General features: G+C 35.7%; 2 protein-coding genes across 4 annotated transcripts in view; both read left to right on the forward strand.

Annotated features, from left to right (window-relative positions):
• antxr1a (ANTXR cell adhesion molecule 1a) overlaps window positions 1-21,907 on the forward strand; it is a 370,977-nt gene that overhangs the window by 248,449 nt on the left and 100,621 nt on the right. The gene's annotated exons all lie outside the window — the stretch shown is intronic.
• The window catches only part of agtpbp1 (ATP/GTP binding carboxypeptidase 1), a 57,128-nt gene that overhangs the window by 23,836 nt on the left and 11,385 nt on the right, over window positions 1-21,907 (forward strand). For all 3 annotated transcript variants that reach the window (XM_056463042.1, XM_056463043.1, XM_056463044.1), the window contains 12 exons: window positions 1,964-2,172; window positions 2,265-2,442; window positions 5,396-5,496; window positions 7,399-7,515; window positions 8,701-9,191; window positions 11,440-11,523; window positions 12,752-12,838; window positions 12,922-13,070; window positions 14,955-15,042; window positions 15,134-15,278; window positions 17,660-17,810; window positions 21,002-21,182. In XM_056463042.1, the coding sequence (XP_056319017.1) occupies window positions 1,964-2,172; window positions 2,265-2,442; window positions 5,396-5,496; window positions 7,399-7,515; window positions 8,701-9,191; window positions 11,440-11,523; window positions 12,752-12,838; window positions 12,922-13,070; window positions 14,955-15,042; window positions 15,134-15,278; window positions 17,660-17,810; window positions 21,002-21,182 (1,981 nt within the window). The remainder of the gene's footprint in view (window positions 1-1,963; window positions 2,173-2,264; window positions 2,443-5,395; window positions 5,497-7,398; window positions 7,516-8,700; window positions 9,192-11,439; window positions 11,524-12,751; window positions 12,839-12,921; window positions 13,071-14,954; window positions 15,043-15,133; window positions 15,279-17,659; window positions 17,811-21,001; window positions 21,183-21,907) is intronic.

Below are 21,907 nucleotides of genomic sequence, written 5' to 3' on the forward strand. Positions count from 1 at the left end.
TCACGTAAGCAAGATATGCGTATCGCATGTGCATAGCGTAGTATTTTGTGCGCGATATAGACATGCATATCTCATACACACGACATATGTATTGCGTGCGTATGACATAGTATCACCTGCGCATGACATAGACATACATATTGCGTGTGCAGAACATAGACATGCATATCACGTAAGCAAGACATGCGTATCGCATGTGCAAAGCGTAGTATCGTGTGTGCACGATATAGACATACATATTGCATACACACGACATATGTATTGCGTCCGTATGACATAGTATCACCTGCGCATGACATAGACATGCATATCATACATGAGTATCACGTACGCACAACATGCGTCTTGCATGCGCATGACACACATATTTCGTGCGCATAACATAGTATCATGTGCGCATGACATAGACATACATATCACGTAAGCAGGATATGCGTATTGCGTGTGCATAACATAGTATCGTGTGTGCACGACGTAGACATACATATTGCGTACACACGACATATGTATTGTGTGCGTATGACATAGTATCACCTGCGCATGACATAAACATACATATCGCATGCACATGACATAGACATGCATATCATACATAAGTATCACGTACGCACAACATGCGTCTTGCATGCGCATGACACACATATTTCGTGCGCATTACATAGTATCATGTGCGCATGACATAGACATACATATCACGTAAGCAGGATATGCGTATCGCGTGTGCATAACATAGTATCGTCTGTGCACGACATAGACATACATATCACGTAAGCAGGATATGTGTATCGCGTGTGCTAACGTAGTATCGTGTGTGCACGACATAGACATACATATTGCGTACACACGTGCTTGCGTATGACATAGTATCACCTCCGCATGACATAAACATACTAATCACGTGCACATGACATAGACATGCATATCATACATAAGTATAACGTACGCACAACATGCGTCTTGCATGCGCATGACACACATATTTTGTGCGCATAACATAGTATCATGTGCGCATGACATAGACATACATATCACGTAAGCAGGAAATGCGTATCGCGTGTGCATAATGTAGTATCGTGTGTGCACAACGTAGACATACATATTGCGTACACATGACATATGTATTGCGTGCGTATGAATAAGAATCACATTCGCATGACATAGACATACATATTGCGTACACACGACATATGTATTGCGTGCATATGACAAAGAATCACCTTCGCATGACATAGACACACATATTGCGTACACACGACATATGTATTCCGTGTGTATGAATAAGAATCACATTCGCATGACATAGACATACATATTGCGTACACACGACATATGTATTGCGTGCATATGACAAAGAATCACCTTCGCATGACATAGACACACATATTGCGTACACACGACATATGTATTCCGTGTGTATGAATAAGAATCACATTCGCATGACATAGACATACATATTGCGTACACACGACATATGTATTCCGTGCGCATGACAAAGTATCACCTTCGCATGACATAGACATACGTATTGCGTGCGCATGACAATGTATTGCGCGTGCACAACATAGACATACATATCACGTGCTCATGACATGGACCTGCATATCGCATGCACATGATATACATATTTTGTGTATATGACATAGTATTGCGTGCGCACAACATAAACATTCAAATCGCATGTGCGCGACATGCGTATCGCGTATGCATGACAAAGTATCGCACGTCCACGACATAGACATACATATCAAATGGACGCGCCATATGTATCTTATGCACGCGATATTGACATTGACGTGCGCACACGAAATGGAAAAACTAAACGACCAAAAGTGTGGGTTTTTTTTTGCAGTACACACACACTAACACACACAAACATACAGATCCACTACTGCAGACATATTCTCGCAGTACCATTAAAAGACATCATGACTATCTTTTCTCATGATTTCTGTGTTTTCCTCAGGAATGAATGGCCGTCGGGCAGTGGACAGAGGATATCTGCCCACGCTGCTCGCAATCTACCAAGACTGGCACCGCAACGACACACGCCACCGACACGTGATCATCCGCAAGAGCATTCTGGGATGCATCAAAAACATCACCAACATTAAGCTCGGCAGAAAGGCTTTCATAGAAGCCAGTGGCATGAGGATCCTTTATAACACATCCACAGTATGAAAGCGTTAGATACTTGCTATTATCTTCACTTTCGGTTTAAAACGGCATCACCAGAGTATGAAGATGTGTTATTGTGATGTGTTCAGGAGTGCCTACCCGTCCGGACGCTGGATCCGCTGGTCAACACCTCCAGCCTGATTATGAGGAAGTGCTTTCCAAAGAACCGCCTACCACTGCCTACTATTAAAAGTGTCTTTCTGCACCCGCTCCCGCACATACCGGCTGGAGGACCAGTGGCGCAGCTATACAACCAGCCGCCTGGAGGTAACACATACTTGTGGCTTTGCTGTAGGTCATGATGCTCCATAATACTGCTAGTAGCTAATAGTCTTCGCTTGCTCAAAGTGAAATTATAATAATAAATCACAGTAAAATCTTTATTTGTTTGTTTAAACCTGATTGGTATGATTGTGAATTATCATTTAAACATCACTGGATATAACTGGAGTCCGGTCATTGAAAAAAAAAAAAAGAAAAGAATTTACTAACCCTAAAGGGGGTCGCACACCAGATGCGCCACTCGGCGACGTGCTGCACCATGCAGCGTTGTGCATTTTAGAATTCTAAACATAGATTTCTATCAGGGTGCGCACACCGTCGCTGCAAGTTGGCGACTTTCCGCGGCGCCCAGCTACGACTCGGAACACTTCATATTTCTGCCATGCCTTAGAGCGCCATGTGAATAGTTTTATTTGAAATAGCATGCGTATGTGTGCGTCTGGTGTGCGACAATTCCAACTGTCATCTGCGTGCCGCGGCGCTGAGTGGTGCATCCGGTGTGCGACCCTGTTTTGTTTTCTTAGTTTTGTTGGGGGTTATTTAACATTGTTAGACCTCAATTTATCACCAGAACCCTCAGATTAATTTAATTTAATTAAATTATTATGTTTTTGTTGTTTTGTGTTTTTTTTTTGTTTAGTTTTTATTTGTTGTTGTTTTGATGTTTTGTGATTTTTTTTTTATTTTTTGTTCATGTCATTTGACTTAGTTAGACCTCAATTTATCACCAGAAACCTCAGATTAATTTAATTTAAGTTTTGTGTTTTTTGTTTAGTTTTTATTTGTTGTTGTTTTGATGTTTTGTGAATTATAATTTTTTTTTTAGTTATACCTCAATTTATCACCAGAACCCTCAGATTAAATTAATTTAATGAAATTATTATGTTTTTGTTGGTTTGTGTTTTTTTGTTTAGTTTTTATTTGTTGTTGTTTTGATGTTTTGTGAATTGTTATTTATTTTTTTTTATTATTTTTTTTGTTCATGTCATTTGACTTGGTTAGACCTCAATTTATCACCAGAACCTTTAGATTAAATTTGGTTTACATGTTAATATTTTCATTTTATGTTTTTGTTGTTTTGTGTTTTGTTTAGTTTTTATTTGCTGTTGTTTTGATGTTTTGTGATTTATTTATTTCTTTTTTAATGTGTGTTGTTTGTTTTTTGTTGTTTTTTGTTTTGTGTTTTTTGTGTGTCATTTGACTTTGTTAGACCTCAATTTATCACCAGAAGCCTCAGATTAATTTGGTTAGCATATTAATATTTTTATTTTATTTTAATATATTTTAATGTTTTTGTTGTTGGTTTGTTTTGTGATATTTTTATTTTTTTATTTTATTTATTTATTTATTTATTTATTTATAATTTTTTTTATTAAAAATTTTTTTTTTTTTTTTGGTTTTGTTTTGTGTTTTTTATTTTTTTATTTATTTTTTTTAATTACATTTTTTTTTGGTTGTTTTTTTTTTTTTTTTTTTTTTTTTTTTTAATTCCAGTTTAAAAAAAAGTTTAAATTCCTGTAAATGTTTATTTGTTATTTTTTTTTGTACATTTTTTTTAATTATTATATATACACACATCTATACAGACAGACTTAGTTTCAGCTTAATTTTCTTTAAGTCGTATATTTTGGTCTGGGTCAATGTGAGTTTTAATAATAAATCATCTAGGGTTATTTAAAACCCAACAAGTTTGTTTTGTGACTATTTTTTGATCTAGGATCATAAACATGCACACATTAGCCCCTTTCACACATACAGACCTTTCCGGAAAATTACCGGCAATTTTCCGGAAAGGTCTGTATGTGTGAACGGGCCCTTTTTGAAAATACCGGTAAATTCGTTCCGGCTATTTTGCGGAAAGAGAAGTTGTAACATTACTGGTAATTTGCCGTAATGCTGCGCTGTGTGAACGCAGAAGGAAGATTGCCGGAAAGAGAGCGTTCACGTCTAGAACGCGCTGACGTGAGACGTCTACTTTAGCCAATCAGAACACTCAAGTTCGCACGGTTTGTGATAATAAAAGCCTGTGAATGTTTTCCCAGACACATTTAGCTGCTAGATGTTAGTCAGATAACATTTCTATGTTCCTTCCTAATGCCAACTGTGTAAATAATTATCGATAAAATGCTTATGACAAGCCGTTGTTTGTTTACCTTCAAGCTCAGACGCGTTGGCACGTAAAGCAGCTGGTGAGCGCCAGCACACACACATATTATGAACATCTCGACATGTGAAAGTTTTTCTTTATGCTTTCACCAAAGTTGTTCGCAACACTGATCCATCCAGAGTTTGTAATGCAGTCAAATGGTTACAAACACAAGCCCTGCTGTTTAGAGGTAATTTCTGGTATCACTATGTGAAAGGGGCTAATGTTTCAACTCTTGGATGTGTTGTAAAACTGGTTTATCAAATCGTATCATTTATTGTGCTTCACAGGTAAATTAGACACACTAGTTTTATGGTGTAAATCAGCTTCATACATCTAAAACAAAGAAAACCCCAAAGTGGCGTAATTTTTTATGTTTTCCTTGCTGAAAAATCCAGCTTAAAACAGGCTGGTTGGCTGGCTTTAGCTAGTTGACCAGCCTGGTTTTAGAGGGGTTTTGGCCATTTTCAGGCTGGTCTAGCTGGAAAATGACCAGTAAAATCCAGCTAAAACCAGCTTGACATAGTTGGTTTTGGCTGGGCTGGTCAAGCTGGTTTTAGCTGGTCATTTTCCAGCCTGACCAGCTAAGACCAGGCTGGAAATGGCCAAAACCTCTCTAAAACCAGGCTGGTCAACCAGCTAAAACCAGCCAACCAGCCTAGGCTGGTTTAAGCTGGATTTTTCAGTATGGTAATGTTAAGTTATGTTAAGTGATTTTAATGTTGAGTGTTACAAACTGATTTGAAGTGTTCATCAAAATGTTTCATGAGTAGTGTGTGTTTTTTGTGTTAGTGGATGATGTCGTTGATGAGAGCGATGAGAATGAAGCCACAGAAGTCGACACCGAAAATGACACAGAAAATGAAGAGGATGAAACCGGTCACAAAACACAAGTACCGTGATTGCATTCTATAAAACACTTGTGAGAAGCTGATGTTTTTTTTTTACTGATGCCAGTTATTAGAAAACAGTGTGACTGATCATGATAAAATAAAATATAAATAAATAAATAGACAAATAAATGAATAAATTAATTAATTAGTAAATAAATAAACAGATAAATAAATATAATAATAGACTCATAGATTAATAGATAAACGCATTAATCAATAAATTAAGAATAATAATCAATAAATAAATAAATAAATAAATAAATGAATAGACAAATAAATGAATGAATAAATAAATTAATTAGTAAATAAATAAACAGATAAATAAATATAATAGACACATAGATTAATAGATAAACGCATTAATAAATAAATAAAGAATAATAATAAATATATAAATAAATAAATAAATAAATAAATAAATAAATAAATAAATAGACAAATAAATGAATAAATAAATTAATTAATTAGTAAATAAATAAACAGATAACTAAATATAATAATAGACACATAGATTAATAGATAAACGCATTAATAAATAAATAAAGAATAATAATAAATAAATGAATAAATAGACAAATAAATGAAAAAATAGAGGCAAATAATTAAATAAATAAACAAAAATAAATAAATAGACAAATAAATACATTAATTAATTAATAGATTAATAGACACATAGATTTATATATAAATAGATAAATAAAGACATTAATTAATTAATAGATTAATAGACATAGATTTATATATAAATAAACAAATAAATAAATAGACAAATAGGTTAAAAGACAAATAGATGAATAAATAGATAAACAGATAAATAAATAAATAAATAAATAAATAAATAAATAAATAGACAAATACATTAATTAATTAATAGATTAATAGACACATAGATTTATATATAAATAGACAAATAGATTAATAGACAAATAGATGAATAGATAGATAAACAGATAAATAAATAAATAAATAAATAGACAAATAAATAGACAAATAAATAGACTAATAAATATACAAATAAATAAATAAATAGACTAATTAATAAATAGACAAATAAATAAATACATAGACTAATAAATAAATAAATAGACAAATATATTAATAGACACATAAATTAATAGATGGATAGATAAATAAATGAATAAATTAATGAACAGGCACATAAATAAATAAAAAGACAGACAAATAAATCAATAAATAGTCAGACAAATAAAGAAAAAAATAGACAAATAAATAAATAGACAAATAGATTAATAGACACATAGATTAAAAGATAGACGAATGAATGAATAAATCAATCAATCAATCAATCAATCAATCAATCAATCAATCAATCAATCAATCAATAAATAAATAAATTTAGAAAAATGGCTACATCTAAAAAAAATCACTGTTTCTATAAATAAAGGACTATGCATAGGTTTTTCAATGACATTGTTAATGGTAATTTTTCCATAATTCTCATCATTTATCATAATTTTTCTCATAATAATTATCATCATAATTTGTTCAGGGTTTTACAGATAAAAGTACAACAAAATGAGAAAGAATTATTTTAAAGTTATTTATCTGCTGTATTTTTTTTTCCTAGCATTAGGTTTTATATTATATTATATTATATTATATTATATTATATTATATTATATTATATTATATTATATTATATTATATTATATTATATTATATTATATTATATTTTAGTCAATGTTTTAGTCTTGTGTGTTTGATTAGTTTTGAAAATGTATCTTTTATTTAATGGGATGATAGTAAATAGACCTGTTCTCAGTAAACACAATCCTATTCAATGACGCTTGTTTCTACTCATTGACATGCCTGATATTAGTAAAAGAGCGATCGGAGTTCTGGAAAACTGAGTTTGTAACAGAAGTTTAATGTGTGCTGCAGAATGATGACATAGAGACGGATATCAACAAACTGCGGCCAAAGCAGATGAACACACGACCCTTTGAAGAGCTCCGAGTCTACGAGCATTTCTGTCGGGAATTCACTGAAACTTTTCAGGTGAGGGCTCTTCTGATTCACAATGTAAAATAAAACAAAAATAAAAGAAATAAATACTGTAAAATATATTTAAATACTGTAATATAATAATATACTAAAAAATACTGTTGACGTCATTATTATAACCCCCTTCTGCAAAATTTTAGTGCGTTTTCAAGTATTTCCCAAATAATGTTTAACATACAGGGTTTCTGCAGGGTCTTAAAAAGTCTAAAACTTAAAAATCAAAATTTTGAACCCAGGTGGTTTTAATATTACAGAATATGTTTTTCCACCATTCATAGGTTTTACATTGATGTATTTATTACAATTTGGGAATTTACAACAATGTAATGGTTACAAACTAAAATTAAGTAACAAATGATGTCTTTGATAACTGGAAAGGAATATTTGAACCTATCAGTTTACAATATACTGATGCCCAATTTCTAGGCTTTATTGGTGATAATGGACAGGATTTTTGGACAATTTTTGCTTTTTTAGCTTATAAGTAGAGGACAGAAACTAGCCAGACAGAAATGTGTGAATTGTTAAGTGTGCAAAATAAAAAAACGTCAGTATTTTTAGTAAGTGTACAATTTTTTTTTATTTTATTCTTGCCATAATAAAAATATATAATTGTAGAACAACCCATGTTCTGTTGCCGTTAACATTTAACTTTAAAAGGTAGAACTGTCCGAGAAACTGCAGAAACCCTGACATAGCAAGGAATTTTTCACGGTATTTCCTATAATATTGTTTCTTCTTGAGAAAGTCCTATTTGTTTTATTTCGGCTAGAAATTTATTAAAAATAAAAAACCTGAACAATCACATGTGCATAAGTATTCACAGCCTTTGCTCAATACTTTGTTGATGCGCCTCTACAGCCTCAAGTCTTTTTGAATATGATGCCATGTATGACATGCACTGTCAACCCTGGGACCTTATATAGACAAGTGTATGCCTTTTCACATCATGTAAAATCAACTGAATTGACCACAGGTGAACTCCAACCTGCTGAAACATCTCAAGAATGATCAGTGGAAACAGAATGTACCTGAGCTCAATTTAGAGCTTCACGGCAAAGACTGTGAATACTGATGTACATGTGATTTTTCTGGATTTTTATTTGTAATAAATGCGCAACAATTTCAAAAACTCTTTCTTCACATGCTTCACTCTTTCTTCTACGCTTTTGTTCTCAGGATATTGACTTTGAAGACTCCATTTCTGCCATTCCTCCATCAAGAGTCAACTCAGAGCTTCACCGTCCCATCATCATTCCCACCACACAATCCTCACCGGGACCTCAAAACAGACGTCCGCTCCGGGAAAACACCCTGTCCCTGAAGCCTGAACAATCCCCTCTGGAGCTGGACAGCATCTCCATAGCCAAGAGGCCGGACGGCAGAGCGGACGCTGACCTGGTGTGCAGTTTGGGTCATCTGATTCTTGACGCTGCTGTGAATGGAAGCCCTGTGGATGGGTGTCAGGATGAGGGCGGTGAACAGTCTGTGCTGGAAGTGCCGGATACCGCAGCACTTTTGCCTCTACACGACCCGGAGCTTTATTTGGAGATGGTGAAGAGCACGCGATCAGTGCCCGGATACACAGAGGTGGCATATCCAGATTACTTTGGCCATGTGGCGCTCAACCTCCGCGAGCCCATTCTGGAGAGGGTTTATGGCGTGCAGAGGTAATACACATGCTGTTCGCTGTGAAATGAACACTTAAGAAAGTCCCGTAAAATAAAAATTTGATCCGCGCCAAAACAATTAGTCTAAGATCACCTGAATGAGGTAATCTCGAATTGGCTGAAACGCCTAAATGGATCAGTAGTTTTATACACGTCATAACATGCTTCAGTTACTCATCAAATTATCTGACCAATCAAATGCTTTTTAGTGTCTGACATGCCCCGCCCCCTTCAAGACGCTTCTCATTTGTTTTGTTTTTATGCAGTCGATGCGCTTGACCACTCTCACTGGCAGTGAATCTGAACGTGCCTCACTATTATTACAGTGCCTCTCGCGATCTTGCTCATTCACTCTCGTTGCCATGATTTCCGAGTATTTTAACTCATATTTGGGGATCACGGGGCCATTATAAATTTGCGGGAGACTCGCGGAGCTTCCGGGAGAGGTCATACGGTTGGATGAGAAGCTAGATATCGGTGACCACGTCGCATCAGCTCACAACAGTGAAGATATAATGGCTGCACTTGCAACAAAGAGAGCAGAGCATCTGTATATATTTTAGCTGCTGTCACTGTGACGCAAACACATTGATCGCCCCCACACATCATTTACCTGCGTTGTAGCTGCTGTAGGCTATGCACAATTTACGGGAGCGCACGTGCGTCTTCGGTCCTGTCAGATGTGGCGCGCACTCTCATTTCCATATAGTGGCTGTGTGAACTCCACCATGCGCGATTCAGAGAGAAAAAATTTCGCGCGAGAATGTGGAGACAGAAATGACATGCTGTTGTGTAAATGAGATATTACATACGGCTATTTAGCTTGTTTACTAAAAGAAGTTGTGATCTGGCGCTATATATAAATACAATTATACTTGACTTCAAGGGGGGCGGGGAAAGCCGTTGGGAGGGCGGGGCGCCCCCCTAATATTATGGTAGGGGAAACATTGTGTAGGCTAATGGATGTCTTCAGTGGAGTGTGTACAACACCGTTTCCTAATCCACAAAAGTAAAGGAGTAAAGTAAGGTGGCTGAATGGAGGAGGCTCGTTCTTTATCCTCGCGCTGCAGATGATCTGTTTAACTGTTTTCTCGCTAGTGAAGCGTTCAGTTTTTCCATTCAGTTTTTTTCACTTACAAAGTCCGCCATGTAAATTGCAAATGAGCCATGGCGCGGCACAACTGACTCTTAAAGGGAATGGGAGATGAGACTCTGATTGGTTTACTGCACATTATGCTCAAAACACACCCATAACTCATTAGAGAATAAGCACAACCCTGTTAGACCATGCACCAGGGCGCAAAACTTTGTTTTTCTGTCCTTAAAATAGCAAAAGTGGATTCGCACACACCCTTAATGGTTTTGCTCCATGCGCTTTAGACTTTGCGTCTAGATCGTTAAAATTGAGGCCCTTTACTTGAAGGTGTGTTCAGTAGACTGTCATGAACCCTTTATAATCATGACACATGACATGATTTTATGCATGCTTGTAACAACTTTCATTAAGTGTCATTCGCTCATTTTAAATGCCAAGATGACATTGTTTGTTATGACAACGTGACATAAATAAATGCATCACGACCTGTTTTTGTCTTCGTCATGCCATTATAAATTGTGTCATGAGTTTTATATCACCATCATTAATGTTATATATTTTTTTTGCCTCAAGTACAGTGGGACCAGCTAAATTTGTCATTAAAAAGTCATTAAATTTTAATGACACTGTTCAAAAATTAATATGAGATGTTTCAATGACATACAGTTTGTTTCACTAAAAATGTCACCAGAAAAATATTCCTGAAACAGTTACAGTGACTGGTGACAATCATGTGTAGGGCCAAATCCCAATACACTTGCAGCCAATCAGCAGTAAGAGGCGTGTCTAGTAACGATAGCAGGGATAGGCATGAGATCCCTTTGAGGTATGATGCTGTTTGATGCTTATGATGCTGATGTTGGTTTTGATGCAATATAATTATCATTTGGCAAAATTACAAATTTTTGTGCATTATAATCTGAGTCTGAATCTTATGAAGACATTATAATAGGCTTATTTTAAGTGACATTATAAGTCATTTTAGGTTATCAACATCTCCTGGTCCTGTGCGTTGTTGTGCAAAAGATGCTGTTCAAGATTTTTAGTTTTGTGCTTCATCATGGTAGAAAGAAAGTCAGAATGATGGATAAATGATGCCAGAATTTAAATTTCTGAACAAACTGTTTTGTTTTTCCTCTGTTTTTTCTACAGAACTAAGATCTTCCAGGACATCGAGAGGCTCATTCACTCTAGTGACATCCTGGATAAAGTCGTGTATGACCTAGACAATCAGAGGTCAGCGTGCACACTTCACAAATAAATAATGTTTAAATATGTCTCACTACAATGAGCTTAATCTATTTGGTTGATCTTGGACTTAACATATATATTTAATTTAATATTTATTTGTTTTGGATTTAAAAAAAACACTAGTGGAGTGGACTTAATTTTTTATTTTATTTTTATTTGACTTTTACATTCAAACATTTTTTACATTTTTAAGTTTAGTTTCAAACATTTTTATTTATTTATTTATTTTTACATTTAAAGTGTTTTAAACTTTTTATTTTTTAAAGTTTTATTTTTAAACATTTTTATTTTATTTTCAAGCATTTTTATTTTATTGTCAAACATTTTTTTCAAACATTTTTACTTTATTTTATTTCCAAACATTTTTATTTTATTTTCAAACATTTTTATTTAATTTTCAAACATTTTTATTTATTTTCAAAAAGATTGTTTTTATTTTTAAAACATTTTTTCAACCGTTTTTTACTTTATTTTATTTTCAAACATTTTAAAATTTATTTTCAAAAAATTTTTTTCCAAGTTCTTTTATTTTTCTTTTATTTTCAATTTTATTTAGTTTTGCTTAATTATTACTACGCATTATTTTTGAAAACGTATTAAAAATGAATAACAATCAAGTGCATATAGTGAAACACTAGGAATAAAAGACTGGGAATAAAATAATAGTAATATTTTGTAAGAGATTTTTATAGAAATGTGACATGTATAATAATGTGCAACAATAATCACAACTACTAATATGGTTGTCTTTGTTTTTGTATATTAATTAATACATTAATGATTGATTATGATTATTTTATTTTTTATTTTATTTTTTTTGACTTTTATTTTCAAACATTTTTATTTTATCTTCAAACATTTTTATTTTATTTTATTTTCAGACATTTTTTTTTTCTCCACACATTTTTTAATTTCACTTAATTTTCAGACATTTTTTTTATTTTATTTTCAGACATTATTTTATTTTCTGACTTTTTTATTTCAAACATTTTTATTTTATTTTATTTCTAAACAATCCATTCTTATTCAAAAAGCTGCATTTTGTGCATGTGTAAAACAATACTGATTTATTGCATCTAATATTGCATATATAAGAATAAGACAATAATAACTGGATTTATTGTTTTGAGCACACCAAGGCACCTTTCTTTTATTATTCCGAGTTATTAAAATTGTGAATCATCGGTGTAAACATCTTTATGAAATCTTTCAGTTCTCCAGTTACCGACAACGGGGAATCTCTCAAGTTCAACTCCAAATTTGAGTCTGGAAATCTACGGAAGGCGATACAAGTCAGGAAGTATGTGCAGAATTTGACATTTTGTGCTTTTATTTGTTGTGTGAATGTGCTTTTCATAAAATTTGATTTGTTTCTGTCTGCAGGTTCGAGTATGACTTGATCCTGAACTCAGATATCAATAGTAATCACTATCACCAGTGGTTTTATTTTGAGGTGGGAAATATGCGTCCTGGAGTTCGCTATCGATTCAACATAATCAACTGTGAGAAGTCCAACAGCCAGTTCAATTATGGTGGGTCATTTCAATTATTATAGCCATTATTAAATATATGTGCTATTATTAGTGATAGAATTGTGCTAGAAGCTACAGTGTATCTGGAAAGTATTCATAGCGTTTCAGTTTTTCCACATTTTTTTTTTTTGTCAGCCTTATTCCAGAATTCATTTATTTCCTCAAAATTCTCCACACAATACCCCATAATGACAATGTGAAAAAAGATTTCTTGAAATTGTTGCAAATTTATTACAAATAAAAAAGCTGAATAATCACATGTACATCAGTATTTACAGCCTTTGCTCAATACTTTGTTGACGCACCTTTGGCAGCGATTACAGCCTCAAGTCTTTTTGAATATGATGCCACAAGCTTGGCACACCTGTCTTTGGGAATTTTTGCCCATTCCTCTTTGCTGTACCTCCAAAGCTCAATCAGGTTGGATGGGAAGCGACGGTGTACAGCCATTTTCTGATCTCTCCAAAGATGTTCAATAGAATTGAGGTCTGGGCTCTGGCTTGGCCACTCAAGGACATTCACTGAGTTGTTTGTTTATTTTGGCGGTGTGTTTTGGGTCATTGTCCTGCTGGAAGATGAACTGTCGCCCCAGTCTGAGGTCAAGAGCACTCTGAAGCAGGTTTTCATTCAGGATGTCTCTGAACATTGCTGCATTCATCTTTCCCTCTATCCTGACTAGTCTTCCAGTTCCTGCTGCTGAAAAAATCCCCACAGCTTGATGCTGCCACCACCATACTTCACTGTAGGGATGGTATTAGCCTGGTGATGAGCACTGCCTGGTTTTCTCCAAACGTAACGCCTGGCATTCACTCCAAAGACTTCAATTTTAGTCTCATCAGACCAGAGAATTTAGTTTCTTATGGTCTGAGAGTCCTTCAGATGCCTTTTGGCAAATTCCAGGTGGGAATTGTCTTCCGTCTGGCCACTCCATCCATCTGGCCTAATTGGTGGATTGCTGCACAGATGGTTGTCCTTCTGTAAGGTTCTCAGCTCTCTACACAAAAACACTGGAGCTCAGACAGAGTGACCATCGGGTTATTGATCACCTCCCTGAATAAGGCCCTTCTCCCCCGATCACTCAGCTTTGATGGCCGGCCAGCTCTAGGTAGAGTCCTAGTGGTTCCAAACATCTTCCGCTTACGGATGATGGAGGCCGCTGTGCTCATTGGAAGTTTCAGAGCAGCAGAAATTTTTCTGTAACTTTCCCCAGCCTTGTTCCTAAAGACAATCCTGTCTCAGAGGTCTACAGACAATTCCTTTGTCTTCATGCTTGGTTTGTGCTTTGACATGCACTTTCAACCCTGGGACCTTATATAGACAGGTGTATGCCTTTTCAAATCATGTCCAATCAACTGAATTGACCACAGGTGAACTCCAATTAAGCTGCTGAAATATCTAAAGAATGATCAGTGGAAACAGAATGTACCTGAGCTTAATTTAGAGCTTCACGGCAAAGGCTGTGAATACTGATGTACATGTGATTTTTTTCAGGGTTTTTATTTGTAATAAATTTGCAACAATTTCAGCAACTCTTTTTTCACATTGTCATTATGGGGTATTGTGTGTAGAATTTTAAGGAAATAAACGAATTTGCTAACATACTTAACCACGGCCCTCCAACTGTCAGTTTTGACAACAAATAGAAACGGTGAGCAGGAGGAGTCTGTTAGGTTGCGATAACTCTCCTGAAACCCTTTTTCACATGTTTCTGAATGAAATGCCTACTTTACTACATCCAATCAGCTCGTAGTAGGAAAAACAAGCCACGCCCACTGCTGTCTCATTCAATATTCCATTTCTCTAGGAACTGTGGCACAGTACAGAAAGTTATTTAGCTATTTACATACATTTGGTTAACCTATCTTTACCTATCTTGTCTGACAGGTATGCAGGTGATCATGTACTCTGTACAGGAGGCCATCAACGGCAGCCCTCATTGGGTTAGAACAGGATCAGACATCTGCTATTACAAGTAAAGACCAAGTCCTACAGTGATTTGTGGGTTAGCTTGCATTGAAAAGTTCACGGTTTTTCAGAATTCATGTTTGTTTTTGTCCACCCAGGAATCATTTCGCACGAAGCTCCATTGCAGCCGGAGGTCAAAAGGGCAAATCGTACTTCACCATGACCTTCACTGTGACCTTTCAGCATAAAGATGACGTTTGCTACTTTGCCTATCATTACCCTTACACCTATTCAATGCTGAAGGTACTGTACAAATTATTATATATAAATTATTTATTGTATATACAGTTGAAGTTAAAATTATTCGCCCTGCTGTGAATTTTTTTCTTTTTCAAATTTTTCCCAAATGATGTTTAATAGAGCAAGGAATTTTTCACAGTATTTCCTATAATCTTTTTTCTTCAGTAGAAAGTCTTATTTGTTTTATTTCAGCTAGAATAAAAGCAGTTTAGATTTTTTAAATAACTATTTTAAGGTCAATATTATTAGCCCCCTTAAGCAATATTGTTTTTTTTAATGTTTACAGAACTATGACCATCCTATTACTTAGTTAGAGACCTACACTCACTGGCCACTTTATTAGGTACTAACTTTATTTAGGTACTGTCCAACTGCTCGTTAACGCAAATTTCTAGTCATCCAAATACATGGCAGCGACGTGTAGACATGGTCTGTTGCAATTCAAACCGAGCATCAGAATGAGGAATGAGGATTTTCATGCACAACCATTTCTAGGGTTTACAGAGAACGGTCTGAAAACGAGAAAATATCCAGTGAGCGGCAGATCTGTGGGCGCAAATGTCTTGTTGATGCCAGAGGTCAGAGGAGAATGGCCAGACTGGTTCCAGCTGATAGAAAGGCAACAGTAACTCAAATAAGCACTTGTTGCAACCGAGGTCTGCAGAAGAGCATCTCTGAACGCACAACACATCCAACCTTGAGGCGGATGAGCTACAGCAGCAGAAGACCACACCGGGTTCCACTCCTGTCAGCTAAGAACAGGAAACTGAGGCAACAATTCACACAGACTCAACGAAATTGGAAATAGAAGATTGGAGAAACGTTGCCTGGTCTGATGAGTCTCGATTTCTGCTGTGACATTCGGATGGTCGGGTCAGAATTTAACGTAAACAACATGAAAGCATGGATCCATCCTGCGTTGTATCAAAGATTTAGCTGCTGGTGGTGGTGTAATAGTGTGGGGGATATTTTCTTGGCACACTTTGGGCCCATTAGAACCAACTGAGCATCATGTCATCACCACAGCCTACCTGAGAATTGTTGCTGACCATGTCCATCCCTTTATGACCACAGTGTACCCATCTACTGATGGCTATCTCCAGCAGGATAACGCAACTTGTCAAAAAGCGTGAATCATCTCAGACTGGTTTTTTTAACATGAAAATGAGTTCACTGTACTCAAATGGCCTCCACAGTCAGCAGATCTTAATTCAATAGAGATTTGGATCATGGATGTGCAGCAGACAAATCTGCAGCAACTGCGTGATGCTGTCATGTCAAAATGGACCCAAATCTCTGAGGAATATTTCCAGTACCTTGTTGAATCTATGCGATGAAAGATTAAGGCAGTTCTGAAGGCAAAAATGGTCCAACCCTGTATTAGTAAGGTGTATCTAATAAAGTGGCCAGTGAGTGTATAAGTACTTGCAATTTACATTGACAGTTCTTTCACATGAAAAACACTCATAGAGTGCGTTTGTTCTTGTTTACACCAGAGATTGTATTTTTTATGGAGGTTACGTCTTTTTGGAGTTAACAAGAAGCTTATGATGTTTTTTTTAAAGCTGTTCTTGAAAGCATTGTCAGGTATGGGACCACAGTGGGGTTTGGCAATCTTTCTGTACAGTGCATCTCTTAAAAACAGGATGGAAAATTGTTAAGCATGATAAATATTTTAATCTTTAAGTTTTATATGAGAATTGTGTCCTTAATCAGGTGGAAAGGATTCTAAATGATCCAATTTGTTTCTTGTTTTCACATGATGAACTGCTTACAGAGTCCCTAAGTTTAGGTTGAACTGATATAAGAAGTCTTTGTACCTGTTTCAGTGGGTTTATTTAACAATCATTTATCTTAATTAGCATTATAATTATTGTAACTACTGTATTTTGTGTTGTTTTTATTGTTTGGTTTTATGAAATGTCTGCAGCAATATGGTGATGCCCATAACAAATTTCCTGTCAAGGACAATAAAGTTTACTACTACTGCCACTACAAACCATCGTCTAGTCTAGTTAACCTAGTTAAGCCTTTAAATGTCACTTTAAGCTAAATACTAGTGTCTTAAAAATATGTAGTCAAATATTATGTGCTGTCATCATGGCAAAGATAAAATAAATCAGTTATTAGAAATGAGTTATTAAAACTTTTATGTTTAGAAATGTGCTGGAAAAAACAACATCTTTCCATTAACCAAAAATTGGGGGGCTAATAATTCAGGGGGGCAAATAATTCTGACTTCAACTGACTTCTATAAATAGATAATTAAAATCAATAAGTAAGTTTTTATAAAAATAATAAAGTCAATATTATCAATATATATAACATTTTACAATTTGTATGATGCAACGTAGGATTCCATTAATTTTTTTTTTCTTGTTTAGATGCATCTGCAGAAGCTGAGTGCTCTGTGCACACCCGAGATCTACTACAGGCAGGAGGATCTGTGTGAAACACTGGGAGGAAATGGCTGTCCACTGCTCACCATCACAGCCATGCCAGAATCCTCCAGCGACGATCACATCAGCCAGTTCAGTATGTAACACACACATTCACATTAGTGTCACATTAGTGAAAAACAACCAACACCACCATCCAGTTCAATGTGTAAGGATCTGCTTTCAGTCTTAAAGGGCACCTATAATGCAAAAATCACTTTTATAAGGGGTTTAGACACAGTTGTGGCGTAACAGTGTGTGAATATAACCAGCTTCTAATGGTAGAAATTCAATAATTACATTTTTTGTAATCACTCTTGATAAAAGCAGTCTGTAGAAACATTTTAATTGACATACTCCCTTTCTACATGTTATCAAAGTTGGAAAGCCCCGCCCATTAGTAACCATCTCTCCCTCGCAAAAGAAGCCACAAGTAGGCGCGGCCAACCGTCGCCATTTTGTTCGCGCGTCATCCCACGGCGGGATACCAAACAAGGGCAAAGAGGCGGAAAGTGGGCGGAGCTACAGACACCTGCTGGCACTTTGCTTAGACCTCGCAGACAGACTTTACTTTGGGAGAAACGCTTGATACTCTATTACCTGTGACTCGTTTGTGTTCTGACCACATGTGCTTGGCTGTACACTATATCAATAAAGTGATTAGACTTTCAAAAACACTGTTGTAATACATTGAGCCACTAAACATTGCTCTTATGACGTTTTTCTACAGGAGGAAAACGCGAATTACTTCCAAACACTTCAGATGTGTGTGTGTGTGTTAGTAAATGCAAGACTATTGATGAACTCCAGCATAACACTGTATGACAACGCTTCAGATGACTGTTCTAGAGCCTACAGCTAATCAATCTGTCAGATTCTGGAGTGCTTTACGGGTCTAAAGAAAAATATTAATGATAAATGATCTTAAATAAAACAAATACATTTATAGAGATGGTATACAAGTATATAACTTTACTCACATGGGAAACGGAGGCCACGTGAATGGTTTGTGAGCACAATTAAATGCACACAGCATTCCATATCATCTGATAATTGTAAGAAATAAGTCCAAAAGGCAGCTGACTGTGTAAAGCCACATAAAACAAAACAAAAATAAGATGAATATGCCGAGATCAGTGGCTAATCTGCCGGATTCAGCTGAGGTGAAGTGACGGCGACCAGCGAGACCTAGCTGTCACTCAACTGACCACGCCCTTAATTATGCAAACTTAAAATAACCTAATATAAAGGAAATGGATGAGTTATAAAAAAATTCACCCCCTCACAGTTGTCATGGAGGGTAATAATAGCTATATGAACCAAAATCGTTCTTTGTACCAGGCTGTAAACACCTTTTTTTCTGTTGTAAAGTTGGCCATTCTAACAGTGGGCTCAATTGCACTTTGCTCTATTATGGAGCCAGGACTAGCGGAATTTTGATGAATTGCAGTTTCAGTTACTTCCGTATTGGCCTCCCGAGGGAGAGCGGGAGGTTTCCGCTTGGTTTTGAATCCGCTGCGTAGCTCTGCCCTTTTCTGAAAAGAGCACAATCTCATTTGAATTTAAAGCGACAGTCACCCAAAATGGCACAATTAGGATCAAAGCCTGAAAGGGTCAGTTTCAAAGAGTTAAAACAAATAATCAGTGTGGTAATCTGAGCTGAAACAAACACACTCTAGAGACATCAGACTTATTTTACATCTGTAAAAAAGGACATACCCTTTAAAGGAATAGTTTACACAAAAATGAAAATTATTATGTATATGACTTTTTTCTGTCAAATGAACACAGTTGGAACAGTTTTAAATTTGATCCTGGCTCTTCCATGCTGTATAATGATGTCTTTTATTTTGAAGTTTCCAAAAGCACATAATTCCAATGTCGAATGAACCCATATGCTGCCAGGCGGTAACGCATGTCCAGGGCCGCTGCTGGCCAAAAGGGTGCCCTATAAAAAATGTTGCTGTGGTGCCCTCACAGAGGAACAAAAATTCATAACGTGCTTTTGCGCAGTGACGCTACTTTGAATGAGTCCGATTTACTATACAATAAATGGTAACTCCATTTCACGAAAGACAGAGTTAAGATGGCGTTCTTTAATCCCACATGGATGCTGTGAGGATAAACACGGGACCAAGACCTTAAGTATGGTGAGAATGAATGAATGACAGCTTCTAAAATTATCTGAGAGACATCCCCTTTTGCCCACCTTGTGTTTTATTTGCTAATTTAAGCTATTTTTTTTAGAGATAAATACTATACATTAAAAAACTAAACATTATTTATATTACTTCATAATATCTATACATCTGATAAGCTTTTTATATTAATGGACAATGCACAGATATTAATGTTTCACAATGGTTTACACTACATTATTTGAGTCTACCAAGCTTAGCTTACAATGTTTGCAATGTTTACATTGCTCTACTTACATTAAATCTCAATCCTAAATATCAGAAATGACAACAGGTCATTAAGATTTAATTAATGTCAGTTTTAGTGTTGTTGATTAATGCACTTACTTGACAGATTTCATTCATTCATTTTCCTTCAGCTGTTTCCCTGGTTTATCACAGCGGAATGAACCGCCACTTACTTGACAGATTTATCTATTTTTAATTGTAGATGGTTTGGGTAATGTATTTTATGTTTGGTAAAATATTTTCTAATGGCATCTTCATTTTCAACTGATTACACTGTCTTGTCCCGATAGTTGGATTTAGAGGTTTTTGCAAAAAAAGCACAAGTGGATTTAGCTGGTTTTGATGCAAAAAAAAATTACTTGTTAAAAATCAAAGAATTGTCTAAAGTGACAATTTTGAAAAACAGGTATATTATTTACGAGCTAATAACCTTATTATTACATATAAAATGAAACTTCTAAACCTAATCAGAGGAGCCTGATAGAAAATGCTCATTTACAAGAAAAGAGGTCTGATGGATTTAAAGGGTTTTGCATCTGAACTCTTCATATATACAGTAATAGGACATTTACCTTTTTAACATCGAATTCATTCATTCGTTTTCCTTCGTCTTAGTCTCTTTATTCATCAGAGGTCACCACAGCAGAAGTCATTTTTACCAACGTTGCTTAAATTGTATAATGAATGTCATTTTTAGATGATTTATGTTGAATTTTAGGTGTATAGATATGGTGTAGTGTTTGTTTTGATGCTTGAACCTATAAGGGTGCAGTATTTAATATACTTTTCTATGGTATTTATTTGTGGCATAGTGAACTATGGAGAGGCACACTGAACGAGTGTGGCATGTTTGTGTGTGCAGGAAGCCGTCCAGTGATTTTTCTGTCTGCGCGGGTTCATCCTGGAGAGACGAACTCCAGCTGGGTGATGAAGGGCAGTCTGGAGTTCCTCATGAGCTGCAGTCCGCAAGCCCAGAGTCTACGCCAGAGCTACATCTTCAAAATCATGCCGATGCTCAACCCTGACGGGGTCATCAATGGGAAGTATGTTAACAGATAAATTCACCTCCATGTGCTTCTACAAATGAATGGAATCTATTGATGATCAGTTCACCCCTTGTATTTAACTTCAGAGTGCAGCCAAAGCTAAAGATGTCCTATAAAAAGTTTGTCATATGGTTTAAGTTTCAGGACACACTAGGCCGATGCAAAACAACTAGCGCCAACGAAAACCAACTGTGTTTTCAGCCACGTCCGGTCTTGTCTTAAGATAAACCATGTAATAATTTATCAGGCAACCCTTTTTTTGTCTTAAAGCCACAAACATGTTAGCACTCCAGGGTGGGCTTTTCATATCTTAATCTCTATTGACTTTCTTTGATATGGTGAACAGAAACTCAACTCTGTGGGGTGTACAGGGGCTGCATTAATGCACAGGCTTATGCCTAGTTCACACTACAGGATTTTTAACCCAATTTTTGGCCCAATCTGTAAGTTAAGGCTGATTCATACTTTTGCCTGGCGTGGACCTCTGATGACTGCGCATGCACCTCTTGAAACGGACGAGGCTTTTATACATGACACGTTCTGACAGGGGCGGTCAAAGTGTCCTTAACTACGATGCACTTACACTGAAATTAATAATTCGTTACAATGTTCTTATTGTGTAAATACATGTATTGACTGTGAACTTATGCTTGATTTAATACCTTTATGTAATTACTTCTGTAATTAAATTCTGTAATTACATCTGTAAATACACTGTTGAC

The sequence above is a fragment of the Danio aesculapii genome, chromosome 8 (genome assembly GCF_903798145.1).
Source record: "Danio aesculapii chromosome 8, fDanAes4.1, whole genome shotgun sequence".
NCBI classification, from domain to species: Eukaryota; Metazoa; Chordata; class Actinopteri; order Cypriniformes; family Danionidae; genus Danio; species Danio aesculapii.